The sequence below is a fragment of the Trichechus manatus genome, unplaced genomic scaffold, assembly GCF_000243295.1.
Source record: "Trichechus manatus latirostris isolate Lorelei unplaced genomic scaffold, TriManLat1.0 scaffold00126, whole genome shotgun sequence".
Taxonomy (NCBI): domain Eukaryota; kingdom Metazoa; phylum Chordata; class Mammalia; order Sirenia; family Trichechidae; genus Trichechus; species Trichechus manatus.
In genome coordinates, this window is record NW_004444062.1 from 6,870,854 (window position 1) to 6,888,349 (window position 17,496).

General features: G+C 38.4%; 1 protein-coding gene across 5 annotated transcripts in view; it reads right to left on the reverse strand.

Moving 5' to 3' along the window:
* Positions 1–17,496, reverse strand: part of TBC1D1 (TBC1 domain family member 1) — a 276,672-nt gene that overhangs the window by 142,242 nt on the left and 116,934 nt on the right. For 4 of the 5 annotated variants that reach the window (XM_023738962.1, XM_023738960.1, XM_023738963.1 and 1 more), the window contains 4 exons: positions 11,047–11,565; positions 7,063–7,152; positions 4,728–4,832; positions 4,080–4,212 (listed from right to left, as the gene is read on the reverse strand). In XM_023738962.1, the coding sequence (XP_023594730.1) occupies positions 4,080–4,212; positions 4,728–4,832; positions 7,063–7,152; positions 11,047–11,565 (847 nt within the window). Of the gene's footprint in view, positions 1–4,079; positions 4,213–4,727; positions 4,833–7,062; positions 7,153–9,409; positions 11,566–17,496 lie in introns of those variants that run through there. The other variant, XM_023738964.1, reaches the window with a different exon arrangement.

Below are 17,496 nucleotides of genomic sequence, written 5' to 3' on the forward strand. Positions count from 1 at the left end.
AACTGCCACTAATCCATCTCATTAAAATCATAGTGATTGGATTTACAACACATAGGGAAATCACATCAGATGACAAAATGGTAGACAATCATACAATACTGGGAATCATGACTTAGTCAAGTTGACAGATATTTTGGGGGGGCACAATTCAATCCATGACACCAGCTACGTAATGGACAAGACTTAGAATCTGAAACTGTGTCTCTCTGCCTCCAGAGACCAAACTATTAAGTGCTCTACTGCCTCCCTCAAGTTGCCTGCCACATGGATGGCTTCAAAACAAAAGTTAATTCATAGGTGGGTAAAAATGCAAAAAATATGCATGGGTTTTGTCAGAATGCAATTCAGTTACTCTTCTGGAAAGCTATCAGGTCATACAAGCCAGGATTACAGGTACAAGATTTTACTGTATTAACTACTTAAATGTTGAATCAAAATAGTGTTTAAAATAAGCATTCTGTAATCATTAACTAAAAATGCTTCCCATCTAAGCATATTCTGGAAATATTATATTGTTTGATGAAACGTTCACATGTGGCGGGGGGGGGGGAATCCAAGCTCTAAGAAGAGTTAGGACAATTAGGTGCTTTTAAAAATCATTAATGAAATCATGAAACACATATTATTCTTCATACTCAGCAGGTGTGAAGAGACCCTCTAACTAGTGTTCTCTTTGTCTTCAGGACGCCTCTATTCATTAGGTCTTTCCTGCCCCATCTCAAAAAAGAGGTGGCCCACCCAGGTCTGAGTGCTCACTCTTTACTCCTAGCCCCTTCTATGTGGCTTTTCACCACCACCAGCCTCTCAGTGGGTGGCTCCTACAGCAAAATTCCACGCTGCAGGCACCGACTCAGAGGACCCCGTGTGATGCCAAAAGGGCTTAATGGGGGAAAAGGAAGGCAAGGCACAAAGCAGAAAAGGATAATCAAGGTCAAGGGGATTCCCAAACTACAATCCCTCCCCCTGTTAGGTGCTGAAACATGCTCTTATTAGAGGAAGCTATAATGAATGTGTTTGCCTGGCTGGAGGAAAGTTTACTCTGAGAGCAAAAGGAAACCTCAGATCAACTTTTTTTTTCCCCTAGTGAAAATATAATTCATCCTAATAATTCCCAAAATGTTCCCCTCAACTTTAAGATAAGCAAAACACTGTATAAATACTGCTCATTAGAACTAATAGGTGTATACAGCTCAAGTACAGAATCGAGTACAGACACGTCTTTTACATTAGATGTTGTAAGTACAGTTTGGAGTGGAGAAAATGTCTAACATTATCATTATGAACAGTGTACTTACTCTGTTTTATAGATTTCAAGGTATAATTTAACCATATAACTGATAAAGAAAACAGTCTTTAAATTTTCCTTTCTTTGACCACATCATTGGCCCTCTCCATGGTTAACAGAGTTCCTGGTCAGACCATGGACCCCTTGTGGCGCAGTGGTTAAGAGCCTGGCTGCTAATCTAAAGGTCAGCGGTTTGAATCCACCAGCCGCTCCTTGGAAACCCTATGCGGCAGTTCTACTCTGTCCTATAGGGTCGCTATGAGTCAGAATTGACTCGATGGCAAAGGGTTTGGTTTCTTTTTTTGGTTTGGTCAAACCATAACTTCCTGCTAGAACTGCTCCTATGGGAACATACAATGAGTTTTAATAAGCCACTTTATTCTACCTATTAGGAATGCAATATAGTGAAAAGCAATGGCTACCTCTAAAACTGCTCAGAAAATAATTAGCATCTCCTCTCCTATGAACACCTTTAATAACGTGCCATCTATACTTTCAGAAATGCTTCCCATCATGCAGGCAAAACATACCCTCACCAAGCTTCTGTTTGAATGTTTTTACATTAGGATAGCTTACAGATTTTATGAGGTAAAAAGATGAATTAAATGATTAATCGGAGCCCTAGTGGCGCAGTGGTTAAGAGCTTGACTGCTAAGCAAAAGGTCAGCAGTTCGAATCCACCAGTCGCTCCTTGGAAACCCTCTGGGGCAGTTTTGCCCTGTCCTACAGCGTCCCTGTTACAGCATCGCTATAAGTTGGAATTGACTTGACAGCAACAGGTTTGGGTTTTTTTTTGGTTATAGCTTACAGATTTTATCAGGTAGAAAGAGGAATTAAATGATTAATTACAAAACAACAGGAGCAGAATTCCTATCCTGATTAAACCTTCTACCTGTAACATTCTGAATGTGAACCCAGACCAAAGAAAAGACTGATCATGTGGAGCTCGAAGCCTTCCAGCTAGGATTGCAGATGAGGATTTGCTTTATTATCAAGGCCAAAGTCATTGCTGGCTCCTTGAAATAAACTCTTAAGGGACGTTTCTGTCACTGTTTCCCTTATCTTGACAACCACTAAGGAAGGGTTAGTGATCGTCTCGGTTGGGATCTCCAGCTAAAGCAAAACTTTTCCTGTTTCCCACTATATTTTGCAGGATATCAGCAAACAGTATCAACTTGGGAAACAGAATATAAAAAAATTAATCATTTTGAATCACTTTAAAGAGTAGTGTAATGCCAGCAGCTGAACCTTTCCAGACCATAAGGTGACGACTGTCAATCTCTCATTTAAAAAAGGAAATCAGAGCTGAGTCACAATGTAGTTTTTCTTTACATAATTACAGCTTATAAGTATTCAAGATATTCCAAAAATGATCAATTCTGTGCTTTCTTTTTACAGTAACATGAGTTTTTTAAATCATGTGACTTCCCTAAAATCACTAACAAAAAAAAATTTTTAGAAATTCTCCCATAAATAGAGTAAAATGCAAAAGTCAAGAAAAGAGAGACATAAACCTTTTCGTCTTCTGGATCCTGCTGGTGAGCATCATGGTCACGTACTTTCATCCTTGCCTGGGTTCTGTCCTTTCCCCTCAGCCCCTCCCTGCAGTTGCAGAGAAACGGAGTCTCTCTTGCCTGAGGCTAATTCCCCCACTCTTGCTCAGGAGGCATCACCTCCATTCCACTCTGATAGATCTGGCCCCTTGAACTCTGAAACTGCTCAACCTCTCCAATTCTTAAAAAAAAAAAAAAAAAAAAAAAAAAAAAAGTTGGCTGGCGCTCTTGGGTTCCCCGCCGCCCCCCACCCCCGGCCCCGCCTCAGTATGGCCTTCTCTTGGGAAGACACATTCGGTAGCAGGGAACCAAAAAAAAGAAAAAACAAACCAGTTGCCATCGAGTCAGTTCCCACTCATGGCAACCTAATGTGTGTGGAGGAACTGCTCCTGAAGGTTTTCAATGGCTGTGACCTTTTGGAATCAGATTGCCAGTCCTTTCTTCTGAGGTGCCTCTGGGTGGGTTTGAATCACCAACCTTTTGATGTAGTCAAGCACTTAACCATTTGGTGGCAGGGAATCCTGGGTTCAGCAGGGATTAGTTTATTTCTAGACTTCTTTAATCCTCAGTTTACTCATCTGTAAAATGTGCAAAATAAAAAGTCCCTTTTCCTCCCAGAAATGTGATGAGGATTAAATACATGAGTAATGCATATTAAATAAAGCATTCAGCACAGTGCCTGGCGCATTTTAAGTACTGAATAAATATTAGCTGCAAATCATACTGTTTTATCATGATTTACTCCTAAACCAAGTTTCTAGAAAGTGTAGTCAAAGTCACAGTATTTCTTTTATTCTTTTTTATTCGTCCCTCAACTGCAACCTGACTTCTGTCTCCCCACTCCTTTAAAACTGTTCTGGCAGAAGTTACTGATGACCTTCTACTTGAGAAACCCGGGGGAACTTCTTTAGCTCTTACTAGATTTCTCTATAGAGGTCAACATGGCTGACCATCATAGTCTATAATAACTGTTATACAACTGGTTTTTACATTTCCCTAACTCCTTCACTACCTCAGAGACGCTTGGAGGGAAGACGGCAGAAGGGGGCATGGGTTTTTAGCTTTGTATCCCCAACACTAGCACCATGCCTGATATACAGAAGATATCTTCTGCATGTTGAAAGTGTGCTCACAATTCTGTAACAAATACAAGCCTATGTTATGCTGAACCTATCAACGCATGTCACCTAAGGTTTCCTTGGAACTTTTATTTGAAAGCTCAGAAGGGTTCCGCTACTCACCCTCTATCCTCTCACAGAGCTTGTGCAGGCCCTGCACAGGGCAGCCCTCACACAGCTGAGTGGGGGCCTTAGAAGTCTGCTGCACTGCAGCCACTGTGAAAGCCTGCTTCAGGGTCATCATAATCTCATCAACCTAATGGAAAAGAAGGGAAACACAGGGAGCAAACAGTAAATTTTAAATTAGCTGGGCTGATTTGAGAGCTCTGTGGAAAGACTCAGTATCTCCAGATTTTTATGGACTATTAATCACAGGTTGACAGATTATAATGGTAATAACTGCTAGGACTGCAGTCTGAGAAATATACCCAGATGCTCAAATCTTTCAAAGGAAAGGAGGTTAAGAAAACTAAAAACACAACAAATACTGAAGGTAAAAGCTAACTCCTCTGCTCAAAAGTCCACAATAACATTTTAAAATGCTAGACCAGAGGGTAGAAGTGGGTAGGTTCTTCAAAAATAGTGAAGATTTAAAACGTACACTCAAATAAAGCTAAGATGTGTACTAGCTAGTTATTAAACTGTCATGAATGATTAAAGTTAAATAATGATATATCAGTGAGGCTATATGACTTGGTTAAAGAAAAAAAAATCAGGTTGAAATTCCTTGTAAACAAGGTTTCAAGGTAAAAATGAGCAAGCCTCTCTTACCAGAGCTTCATTTGTGCATTGAAACACATAGCAGACAAAATGAAAGCCTCCACCTCCCGAAGACTCTCGGCAGATAAACCCAAAGTGGTCCACGTGTCTAATACCCTGTCAGAGGCGGGGGAAAGGAGAATGGAACAGTGAGTTGTGTCTAAAAGAAATACCATTCTCAGAAATGCAACTTAAGGTTTACACACTCCAATTTTAAAGAGCACTATAAAATTACTAATCTCAGACATTTTAAAATCGAAAAATAACTAAGAGCATCTGAAAGATGATGAAGATTAACATCATTCTACAAAAATGCTATTCTGATTGTCTCCACAACAATAAGTTCTGGAAACTGGAGTTTTTAATGCTCATTCTCATACTAAATAATGGAAGCAGAGAAAAGATAACAGAAAAATTAGAACTTTACTTAGGTATTAAAGAGAGAAAACAACTTGGAGAATCAAAGAGATTAATGAATAAATACAACCATATGTATATACACAGACACACACAAAGGTTAAAAAAAAATTAAACAGGGTTTATACTCCTAAAAAAGAGATAAACACTAAACTAATATGAAGAACAAGTCAAAAGTTACACACACAGAATAGGGGAGCCTTTAAATACAAGGTACTAAGGCCAAGGCTTTCTCATAGTTTCCTAAGAGCTCTTTTCAATAAATATTAATATATAAACTTGTTTTGAAAACATCAGCTAACACAGGCACCTTAATACAGATAAAACAACTCCCATAAATATTAATATGGCAATGCCTTCTGAAAGCACTAGCACACAGAGATAAGAGTGCAGATAGCTTGAAGCTCAGGGAATCATATTAACTTGTAAACTGCACCCTTTAGGAAATAGTAAAGCTATTATGTTAAAAAGTAAGCATTTAACATTAATATTTCAACTAGAAAATGGGAGCAAACCACAAAAAAAAAATTTTGTACATAATCTCACTCTCAGGTCAAATATTCTCCAATATATGAGTAGTCATTAGCAAAACCTGGCATTTCAATGAGTGTTCTCCAATGGCAAATTAAGGGTTAGCTAAAGGTTACTTCTTACAGGAATATGCTTTAGAAGAACGTATTCTTGGAAAATGGATAGAGAATGTTATTATTATTATTTTGGGAAAGAAAATTCTCCTTCTGAATACTTAAGTAGATCACATTATACATTAGCAAACATTGAGATATTCATTGTATTTTATTAATTATGGAAATGAGAAGTTAGAGTCTAAAAAATAAAAAAACATAACTTTAAGTGTTCTCATATTTGATAGAGAGGACCTGAGTAAAACTGGTATACCAAACCAAAAACCAAACTTGTTGCTGTCAAGTCGATTCTGACTCATAGCAACCCTGTAAGACAGAGTAGAACTGTCCCATAGCGTTTCCAAGGAGTGCCTGGTGGATTCGAACTGCCAACCTTTTGGTTAGCAATGGTAGCTCTTAACCACTATGCCACCAGGGTTTCCAAAAACTGGTATAGCTAATCATAATTGACAGATTCTTCCAAAAATCTCTAAAACACACCCGGGAGATTATCAAGAAAGAAATTTTCAAGTAGACACAGTATTCTGAGTAAAGTATCTAAGATATGCACTATGTGTTATATTTTAAGGGAGAAGAAATAATGGTGATTGGTACCCAAAAAAAGTTACAAACTTTTGTAAAGTAAACATCTATTTTAAGAAGAAATATATCTGTGTGTATGTGTAAATATATACAGGTAGTCCCAGAGTTACAACGAATTGCACTTATGACAGTTCTTATTACATATATTATGACTGTCCTTATCGTTAGTAGTATGTGCTACAATGTTGCCGCATGTAATTTGCTGATGGTATCGTTCTCATATGTTCACTCGCAGATATTCAACTTTACGATTTACTTTTCAAAACACTGCTGTTATTTATAAAGATACTGATAATAAAAGGCAATAATAATGAAAAAAATGAGGTATTCGATTTTTGTCAGAACCGACTTACAATGGAGTCAATGGAACAGAACCCTGTCATTAAGTCAGGGACTACCTGTATACAAAACATACACATCTGGAAATTATGATTGCTAAACATTATTACCAATAATTGCAAAAAAAAGGCAAGTAAATCTATTTTTTTCAAAGTTATTGTCACTTAAAGCGAAATTCTTATTTAATTTCAAAATTCTTTATTTCACCATAATATACCAAAGCATAAAGAAATTGAAGATCACAAATCCAGTAATTAGAAAACATATCCCTTGTAATCCAGTGCACTTTTGTTGTATGACAAATATTAAAACAAATCATTAAAAAAATTCCATTGCAATTGAACCAATAACTCATTTCCGTTTACCTGAGAGCAAAAAGATATCTCCTTAAAATTTTTCTCAAATGCAATTTTTTTGGTGTCAGGGCTGATGAGGTAAACTTCAGACTGGCCAATCTTAAAAAACAAACAAAAAAGAAACTAGCTTAACATGAAAGTTGAATTTAAATTTGTCACACAAACATCTCTCATTTCATGATCTACAGAAACAAAGAATAAAGGAACAAGCTCCTATAAAATTCTGACTATATCATTGCAGGAAATCACACCAAAGGTTGTAACTTATCCTAAGGATTTCCCGTAGCACAGGATAATCATTACTATACTCACCTACAAAAGACAGCAGTCTTCTTTGAGAGAAAAGAACTAAATACTCAAAAAGTAGCAATAAAGCCTCAGATTGAACATCTCCTTTATATGAAAATGAGGTTTCTAGATAAGTGAATCTTCTGGAAAACTGAAGCTTTTCTTTTACGACTTTCAAAACATTTTCTAAGGACTATTTTTTTACTATAGAGTCCCTGGGTGGTGCAAATGGTTAACACGCTCTGCTACTGATCAAAAGGATGGTGACTCAGGTCCACTCATAGAAGCCTAGGAAGAAAGGCCTGGTGATCTACTTCCCAAAAATCAGTCACTGAAAACCCTACGGAGCACAGTTCTACTCTGATGCATATGAGGTCGCCATGAGTCAGAATCAACTCGATGGCAAGTCATTTTTATTTTTTAAAGTCTTTTAAAATTATTGTTAAAATAATCTACCATTTGTTGAGTACATACCATGTATTAGACATTTACATATCTTACCGGACTTTTTGAAAAGCTAGCACATTAGTATAAATGAACATTGACTTATTGACTTGGGTTATCATAATACACCTCCATTATAGCAGAGGGTTGTTACAATACACATATTGTTAATTGTATACCCACTCCCCAGCTGACTGTAGTTGACTACCTCCCTGGACTCCATGCCTCCAGATAGATAAATTTCTTGAGTTCTTTTGTGTGTGTTTTCTACAATTTTAGTTTCTCGTCAGGATAAAGAAGTCAGTGGTCACATCCTGATGTTGTCACTGTGACTGACAGCTGCTTCCCTCCCTTTAAACTCTTTATACTTTGATGTGAAGTACAAATCCGATATATAAGCTTGTCAGAAACTTAAGAGTATAAATCAGGAGTAATTACGCTCTGAATGTGGAGTCAGTTAACACTGACAGGTAGGTAGCCTTTTAGCCTTACCCTTCCATGAAGACCAAGCATGATAAAAAACTAATTCATTGTTAACACGCAACATCTTTCTGAATCAGACTAGACTGTGTGTCTCTCTAGAGTACGAGCCAACACAGTATCTGCCTTGCCTAGTGCAATACAGAGTAAAGATGGAAAAGTCTGTCAACAATGAATGAGTCTCTACTCTGGATATGTTTATTCTCTTTAGGGAACAATGAAGATACCGACACACAATGAAGATAATCTTTATTTTTTAAAAAAGAAGCTTTGAAAGTCTCACAGTTGAGGAACACTAACGCATTATTATTTGGTTGTGGCTGGGCTGTAAAAAGGAAATCAGAATTTAAAATTGGGTAGGGCTCTTAGATCCTTCTCCTTCCCCATCACTTTCAATCACTCACCACGTCCCATCAACTTGACTTCTTGAGTATTTTTCCATCCTCCCTTCTCTCCATCCCCACTGCCTTCACACTCCAAGCTACCACCATCTCTCACCTAGATGACTACAATGGCCTCTTAACTCTTCTCCTCAACCTACCCTTGCCCTCCTTGAAATACATCCTCACTGTGTAGCCAAAAACATTCAGTATCATTCTGTGTTTAAACTCTTCAGTAATTATCCACAGATTTTAGGATGAAAACCAAACTCTTGAGTAAGGCTCATGATGTGATGTCTAGTGAAGCCCCTGTCTCTCTCACCAGCCCCATCTCCCCCTACCGCCCCTCCTTGCTCCCAGGGAGGCACCTGGCCTTCCTTCTCATTTAATAAGTATTTACTGAGCACCCACCATGTGCTAAGCTTTGTTCTAAACACGAGTGATAACAGCAGTGAACAAACATGAAAATCCATGCCCGCATGGAGACTACCTTCTTGGGGACATAAAGGACAGAAGATGTATTACTTATTTGTAATTATATCTCAGATGATGATAAGTGCTACAGAGAGAAATAAAGCAAAGAAGTGAGATGAGATTATTTCTTCATGCCAAGTTAACATTTCAGCAGAGACCTAAAGGCAGCGAGGAAGTAAGACCCATGAATACCCGGGGAGAAAGCCTGCCAAGCAAAAGAAACAACTAATGCAAAGGCTTCAGGGTTTCTCCCAGGTACCATGCTCCATCTCTCCTTAGGGCCTTCTCACCTGCTGTTCCCCGCACCCAGGATACCCACTCCCAGTTGACCACAACCAACGCTCTGCTCGGTCAAAATCACTTTCTGGAAGAAGCTTTCCCCGATGCCCCAGCTGTTCTTGCAACGTCCTCTGCTTCTCCTTTGTAGTGTTTATCACAACTGTAATTAGATAAATTACTTGTGCCATCAATTGTCTGACATTTCTCTCCCTTAAAATCAGATGCCGTTGGGTCAACTCCAAATCATGACAACCCCACGTGTGTCAGAGTAGAACTGCGCACTTCATAGGGTTTTCAATGGCTGATTTTTTGAAAGTGAGATTAGGCTTTTCTTCCAAAGTGCATCTGGGTGGACTCGAACCTCCAATCTTTCAGTTAGCAGCCAAGCATGTAAACTGTTTGTACCACCCCAGGACTCCCAGAAATCTAAATTCCATGTTGGGAGTCTTGTTCACTGCTGTGTTTCTAACATATTGTACAGGACCCTGCACACAGCAGTCACTCATTAAGTACTTGTTAAATAAATGAACTAAGCAGATTTCCCAGTGACAAGAGAGTTTTTTTTAACATACAGATCTCAGATTGAAACACAAGTCTGAATGCTGACGTAGCACTCTACAATATATTAGGTCAATGATGAAAAGGGGAAGAAATAAATCAGCCCTATTAACCTAGGATACATTATCTCTATTTTAAACCTGAATACATCCACACAGCATTAACCTTGGCAGTCAACTTTCTTATCTCATAGCTATCGGACTGCCCTGATTTAGGTACAAAAACAAGATATTACATTTAAGATAATTTTGCTCTCTAAAGAATGTCAGTCAGCATTAAGCCAAAGAAGAGACACGGAAGGGGCCAAGGAACAACCAGTCCCATACACCGTCAGAGACCAGTTCACCTCTGGGTCAGCACTTTGAGTCCCATCAGCTCAGACTAATTCACTCTGACCCAGGGGGCTCCCAGGGAGGGCAAGCCTACCCAGAAGAACCCCAGATCTGCTTAGAACACAGGAACCCCAAACTCCAGCAGGGACAGCTCCCCGTGTCCATTCCTTTTCTGGCATTTGGCAAGATCCTTCTGGCATTTAGCAACCAATTGGCTAAACTAATATTTCAGTTTGGGTATAAATCTCAAATATCATGTCATCCAATCATGCTGACAATTATTCTGATTAACAGTGAGTAAAAATTTTATAAAGTAATAAAAATAGTTAAGAGAAAGTACTTATTTTCCAACCAAAGGATTCTGTTGAAATGTATTACTTGAAATTAAGACACAATTTAAAAATCCCTTTTTTGGCCTCTTTCATATATTTTTGAGCCCTGGTGGTGCAGTGGTTAAAGCGTTCAGCAGCCAACCAAAAGGTCAGCGGTTGGAACCCACGAGCCACTCCTTAGAACCCTATGGGGCAGTCCTACTCTGTCCTATTGGGTCCCTGTGAGTTGGAATGAACTCAACGGCGTACAACAACGAGTTTAAAGGATCATAACTGAAGTATGGATTTTATCCTGAGAAAAGAATATATGGATTCACACAAAACTGCCAAAAACAATTTACTAAGAATCTTCCCTCAATAAAGCACATCTTCTTTTGAACATATATCGCAGAGCAGGGACAAGCTCGAGGCTCAATATTATTTTACCGTGAAGAGCATAGTTCGATTTTCCTCAATATCTGTCGGCTGCACAATATTGTGTCCACTAATTAGGTGGCTCTCAATATCATTTTCCTCAAAAGAGCTGAAAAAACTACTACTTCTAAGGCTTCCATCTTGAAATTCCTTCTTAAAGGCCAAGGAGCGAAGTCCGGGCTGGGAGAAGGATTTCCGCATAGGCCTCTGGCCCTGCTCCTCATGGCCCACCGGCTGGAACACAGATCGGAATTTATTAGTTAAGGAAAATCCCGTCACAGTATTTGCGGTTTCAGAATTCTGGGAGAGCAAGTCGAATTCTGCTTTCCTGCTGCAACTGATGTGATTGAACCTCTCGATGCATTCGTCTATCAGTGCTGGTGGGGCCTTCTTGTGGGCCACCGTCACTCGGCCACAGAAGAGCACCTCGAACTTCTTGGCAAATGTGTCATCAAACTCAGACGGGCAATGGAGCTCCTCCTGCCGGGCGATCTTCCCGGCCTGTCTGATGGAGCTGATGATCTCAGGCACCTACCAAGAGAGGGAGGAGTGTTATTTGGAACATGCAGTAGCTGGCATTCACATGTTGGCACACATATGGAATAAATATACAATGAGCAAACTACTCATTGTGTATTCAATATTCCAATGCATAAGACTAAAGGAGGGATCCCATGGAGAGACAGGGACTGTAAACGTCTTCCCGTGGGAAGTACATACACAACTTTTACAGAGAAGAGGAACACTATTAAGCACCTGTTATGGACTAGGAAGAAAGGCCTGGCGATCTATTTCCAAAAATCATCCAGTGAAAACCTATGGATTACAGTGGTCCAAGGCATTCTGTTCTGTTGTGCATAGGGGTCACCATGAGTTGGTGGCCCAATTCAAAGGCAGCTAACAATAATAACACGTACCAGGGGCTGCACTAGAGGATTTACATACACACCACACTCTATAAAGCTAACTAACTAGCCCAGGGTGTATGTTGGTGGCAGGCCTAGGACCCAAACCCAGGTTGGTCCCACTCCAAAGTCAAAGTCCGCTTTGGAGAAGGCGTCACCTTCCAAAGTGCTTTTTCTCCACTGTGGTTCACCACAACATCATACAATTATTCTAGATTTCATGGTAGTGTTTCCTGGAAAGTCTTCCACACTAAATGGTGGGATGAAGCTGACAAGCAAAACCGCTGAAGGAAATTATAAAATACGTATTCAAATCATAACATCATTATTTTCTTTGACAACTGACAATTTATTACTTAGTCCTTTATTTTCTGACAGTTAAATAGTATGACTTAAAAGCCAGGAGATTTTAATCAAGAACTAAGCAACCCATGACTAGCATCATTATCACAGAAACACAGTGGGGTGTCTTCAGAGACTATAAAGCCTTTGGTTTCTAATGTAAAATTGTGATTAAGAGAATGTACTAACGGGTCTCATTTGCGATGGTATTGTCCCTACTGCCAAATCTCTCATCATTAGCTTCTGACAAAATCCTTCAAGGCAAAAGCAGACATAAAGATGAGTCTACAGTTGTAATGAGTAAACATCTGTGCAACAATTTAGACGATGTACAGCCATCAGACTAAATTTAATATTCATTGCTAGTGAAAACAAGACAGGCATGAATTTAATGTTCAAAAGGAACGATCTAGTTTTTATTATGCCCTAACACCCAAGCCATTTTTTTTCCTTTTTTCTAAAGTAAGAAAAATTCAATTTCAGGCCCAATACCCAAAGGCCTAATGTCTTCTTAACAACATTATAGAGAGGAGAAAAAAAACTAAATTATTTTTAATTCAGGTCAAAGATCAACATGTACAGGAAAGGGAGGTGGTTTTAGCAGATTTTAAAAGTATGCTTATATTCTGTGTTCATAACATAATCCCCCGAAGAACCAATGACTCAAAAGATTTTTCTCTTTGTGATTTCATATCAAGCACACCATAAAGACAATCTCTCTGCCATAAAGATTATGATACATTCTTTCGATGTATTTTATCATACAAAGACTAAAAACATCTCTAGGTATATTTTATATTTAAAAAAATTGATTCCGGAAGCATAAGACCTAAACAATACTAAAGACGCCAAAATTTCAACAAACATCAAGCACCTATTTGCACTGAGTATTTGGTTGTGATCTACCTCACTCTGAACTGTCAAATAATTATATAACATGTGGAAGCTTAAAAATTGTTCATTGGTATCAAAAAAAAAAAAAAAAGACAGGACAAGGAGGAGTAAGAGGTAGAAATTCTCGGTTTCCTTCACACCTTTGTGAGTATTCAGGAAAAACAATTACTCACTCCTTGGCAAAAGCAACCCTCAGTTTCTCTCTTTTAAAAAAAAAAAAAAAAGCTTGTAAAATTTCCCAGGTGAAAGCTACTTCTGTGAGGTAAAAAACTGATATTTTTCAAAGAAAAATAACAAATTCATGCAAATAAAGAATTTTGCTTCTTTTCTGAGCAAGTGTGTGAGAATGTTTTATCAGGAGTCTTTGAAGCTTCCCAATTATTAACCCATTCTCTGGACAGAAAATTTAAAGTTTATTCAGTCCTTTGAGACTTGTTAAAATATCTAACATTTCTATCTGCTCTGTCTTCCCTTCATCCGAAATGAGTAATGGTGTATTTCATTATATACCAAAGGAGGACAGAAAACGTGTCAAGTCATGAATTTATGGTGACTTGGTAGTAAATGGCACAAACAAAAGTAAGACACAAAATAGAGCACTTGATGGTTCCCTTGCTTCACAGGGTCAGAAGAGGCTAAAGAGTACTTCATCCTCTGATCAGGGTTGAGGCTGTGGTAGTTTTTCCAACCACCAATCTCTTCTATACTTTAATCAGTATCTTAAAAAGACATACGTTAGTCAAAGACCAAAGTCCTTCTCTCCTATAGTCATAAGGGCATAATTTTTCAGCCATAATTTTTCTCAAGGGTTATCATGGTCAGAGTAAGGAGTAGTCCATCACTCAGAAGCATCAAGAAGTTGTGTAATATGGGTATAAAGGGTTGTGTAATATGGGTATAAAGGGTTGTATGATATGGGTATAAAGTTGTGTAATATGGGTATTTAAAAGGAAAAAAAAAAAAAAACCACTAGGCTACCGACCAGGAGAATATAATATTTTCAGAATATCTGAAGGCAAATGGCATATTGCCAAATATAATTTCAACAATAAGTTGCAAACAGTTAAAAATCTAATGCTGTGTAATCATTAGTATAAGTTATTCAAGTACGGTTATTAGTTGCTATCATATAGGCTCCGACTGATGGCAACTTTATGTATAACAGAACGAAACGTTGTCTGGTCCTGCGCCATCTTCATGATCATTGGTTTGAGTCTTCTTTGTGGCTATTGTGTAATGCCTTTCAACCTAGAGGACTCATCTTCTAGCATTATATTCTAGAAGACTATTTAAATCAAAAAGCATTTCTCTAACACTTTATTGATAAGTTTAGCTCCCCTTATCAGAATTGACCTGGGGCACTGTTTTCCAAAAAATAAAGGCATAATGTCCACTTGTGATGAAATCCTGAATTCTGATTAGCATTAAATTCCCCATTCTTTATAACTGTCATGGATTCACCTATACTGTTAACTTTTTACATGAAGGAACAGAGTCATTTACTTTCATTTTATTACAAACATTTTTCTAGGTATCTACTACATTTCTAGAATCTCTAGAGCTAGACCAAGGGATTTCGAAGTGTGGATGACTGTGAGTGGAACAAGAAGAAGTGTGTATTCTTGCCTGGGGAGGGAGTAGGGAACTGAGGGAGGTTTAGTTAGAATTAGTTACAGTGGCCTAGCTGTGTATGCTGGGAGCCTAAACTAAAAATGAAGCACTGACAATCAAGAAAAGTATTGAATAAAAGATTGTTGAAGACAGAATCCTCAGGACTTGGTGATCACCTGGATGAGAGACTGAGGGTATTGGAAGGCTGCGTGATGACTCCCAGCACTCTGCCTTAGGCTTCTGCGTGGATCTCTGTGTCTTCCACCCAAACAGGTGAAAGAGAAGGAGGCACAGGTCTGGGGAGATATTATAATGTGTTCTGTTTTTGCACATGTTGAGTGAAAAAGACAAGGAGGACTTGAAAGTCAAGGCATCTAGCTGGCAGTTAAATGAATGGGCCTGGAGTTCAAGACCAGAGACCTAGAGTGGGGTGTCAACAGCTTATATACAGAAGGTATCTAAAGTCTTGGGAACAGCTTATTTAAGGAAAGCTGGAAAAGGGAACATGAGGGAAGTGGGCAAAGATGAGACCCAAGGATACACCAACATTTCAGGTATAAAGAAACTGAGAAAGCACAGGCAGAGAAGTAGAAAGGAAGCAAGGCAAGGATGCAGTTATGGAAGCCAAGGGAAAGAAACGCTTCATCATCAAAGAAAGGGAGAGTAGGCAACTGAGGATAAACTCAGGGCTAAGATAGGTCCACTGGAATTAGCAGCTTATATAGATATGTGAAAAGAAATAAAAATGGGGATATGCCAACATTGTTGTCGTTGTTAACTGCCGCCGAGTGGGCCTGACTCGTGTCAATCCCAAGCACAATGGAACGAAACGTTGCTCAGTCCTGTGCCATCCATATGATCGGGTACATTTGGACCACTGTGATCCATAGAGTTTTCACTGGCTGATTTTCAGAAGTAGATCACCAGGGCTTTCTTCCTAGTCTGTCTGCATCTAGAAGTTCTGCTATAACCCGTTTATAACCTGCTGACAGATGGGTGGTAGCTGTGCATGCGGTGCATTGGCCACGAATTGAACCTGTGTCTCCTGCACAGAAGGTGAAATTCTATCACTGAACCAATGCTTCATATGTCAACATTAATCTCCCCAAACAAACTTAATTTAAAATTTTCCTTAAGATAAGATTTTAGTCTGTAAGAACATAAACTTCAAGTGACAATATTTATCGCAAGCACACAGACTGTGTGGGGCCAATGGTTTATTCCCATCAATATGATCTCGGTACTTTCAACAAAAACATATTTTCAGTTTAGTATGGCAATAATATCTACGTCATTTCTGTTCACAGATGAGCAGATAAAGTAAATCCAAACTATAGCAAAAAAACAACTAAAACAACTTCCGAGGCCAACTCTTCAGACAGGGATTGGACTGGACTGTGGAACGTAAAGTGATACTCGTGAGGAGTGTGCCTCTTAGCTCAAGTAGATACAAGAGACTAAACGGGCAGCTTCTGTCCTGAGGTGAGATGGGAAGGCAGAGAGGGTTAGGAGCTGGCTGAATGGACATGGGCAATCAGGGGTGGAAAGGAGGAGTGTGCTGTCACAGTATGGGGAGAGCAATTACAGTCACATAACAATGTATGTATAAATTTTTGTATGGGAAAAATTAAAAAAAAGAAAACAACAAAAATCTGGAAAACATTTTACTGGGATAAATTCAACAAGGATTTGGGGTTTGGTTTCATTTCATTTCACACTGGAAAGCACAACAAAAATGTTAGATAATTAACATCAATCATCAACAGTGAATGAAGAAACAGGCTGTGTTTAGTTATGTAAAAATTTAGTAAACTACCCTTCTGTTTACCAATTTTGAGTTTATACCAAAGCTCAATTTTGAAAGTAAGCCCGGGCTTTGTTCAGAACTGAAGCAAGTTTCTTTAGAAGTCACGTACTAACAAAAGGAGTATGAAGTTTCTAGAGCAGGTTTGAGTATTGCTGTATAGCTAGCAGGAAAAATGATACTCCAAGAAAATTAGAAATATCCAATTCCAGTAATAAAATCCTTATTTAAACATTTGGGTCAACTTCCTTCTTAAGGATTTAGGGATTTTAAAGGATTATAAACATACTGCAAGTGTAATTTTATTCACAAGGATTTAGGAAAGAGCTCCTGAAATATAATATTTAGAATGAAAAGTCATTTTACCTAATATTAACACTTCTGTTTTTCTGCCAACTAGTAACAAACAAATATATGTGAATCTAAAGAAGTCTGGTATGTGTTTTTAAAATTCCAGCAATTTTTTTCCTATTATATAATATTAAAACATTCTAGAGCTACAAAAATATGGCAGGACACACTGTGCTTTGTTCCTTGGATGAAATCTTTTCTCATGGCAAAGAGTTAAACATTTCAAACAGAAAATAATCTATTCAGTATAGTTCTTTCCCAGAAGGAGTAGACCTCTGTGTTGTTTTTGCTGGTAATGAGTGGTTATTCGTATTTGCTGGTCATGAACAAGGTAAACTAAGCCGAGTAGTTCTACTTTGACCTACAGGGTCTCTATGAGTCGGAATAGACAGCAATGGGTTTGATTTCTCTTGGTTTATTTCCTCATTCTATTTTACATGTCTTGAATTTTATGCAAATTACTTAAGAAAATACCTTCTTAAATTATTCAGAGAAAAAAACAACCATCGACACTACCTAGATAAGACCCATGTAAGCATTCATATTATGCAGCAG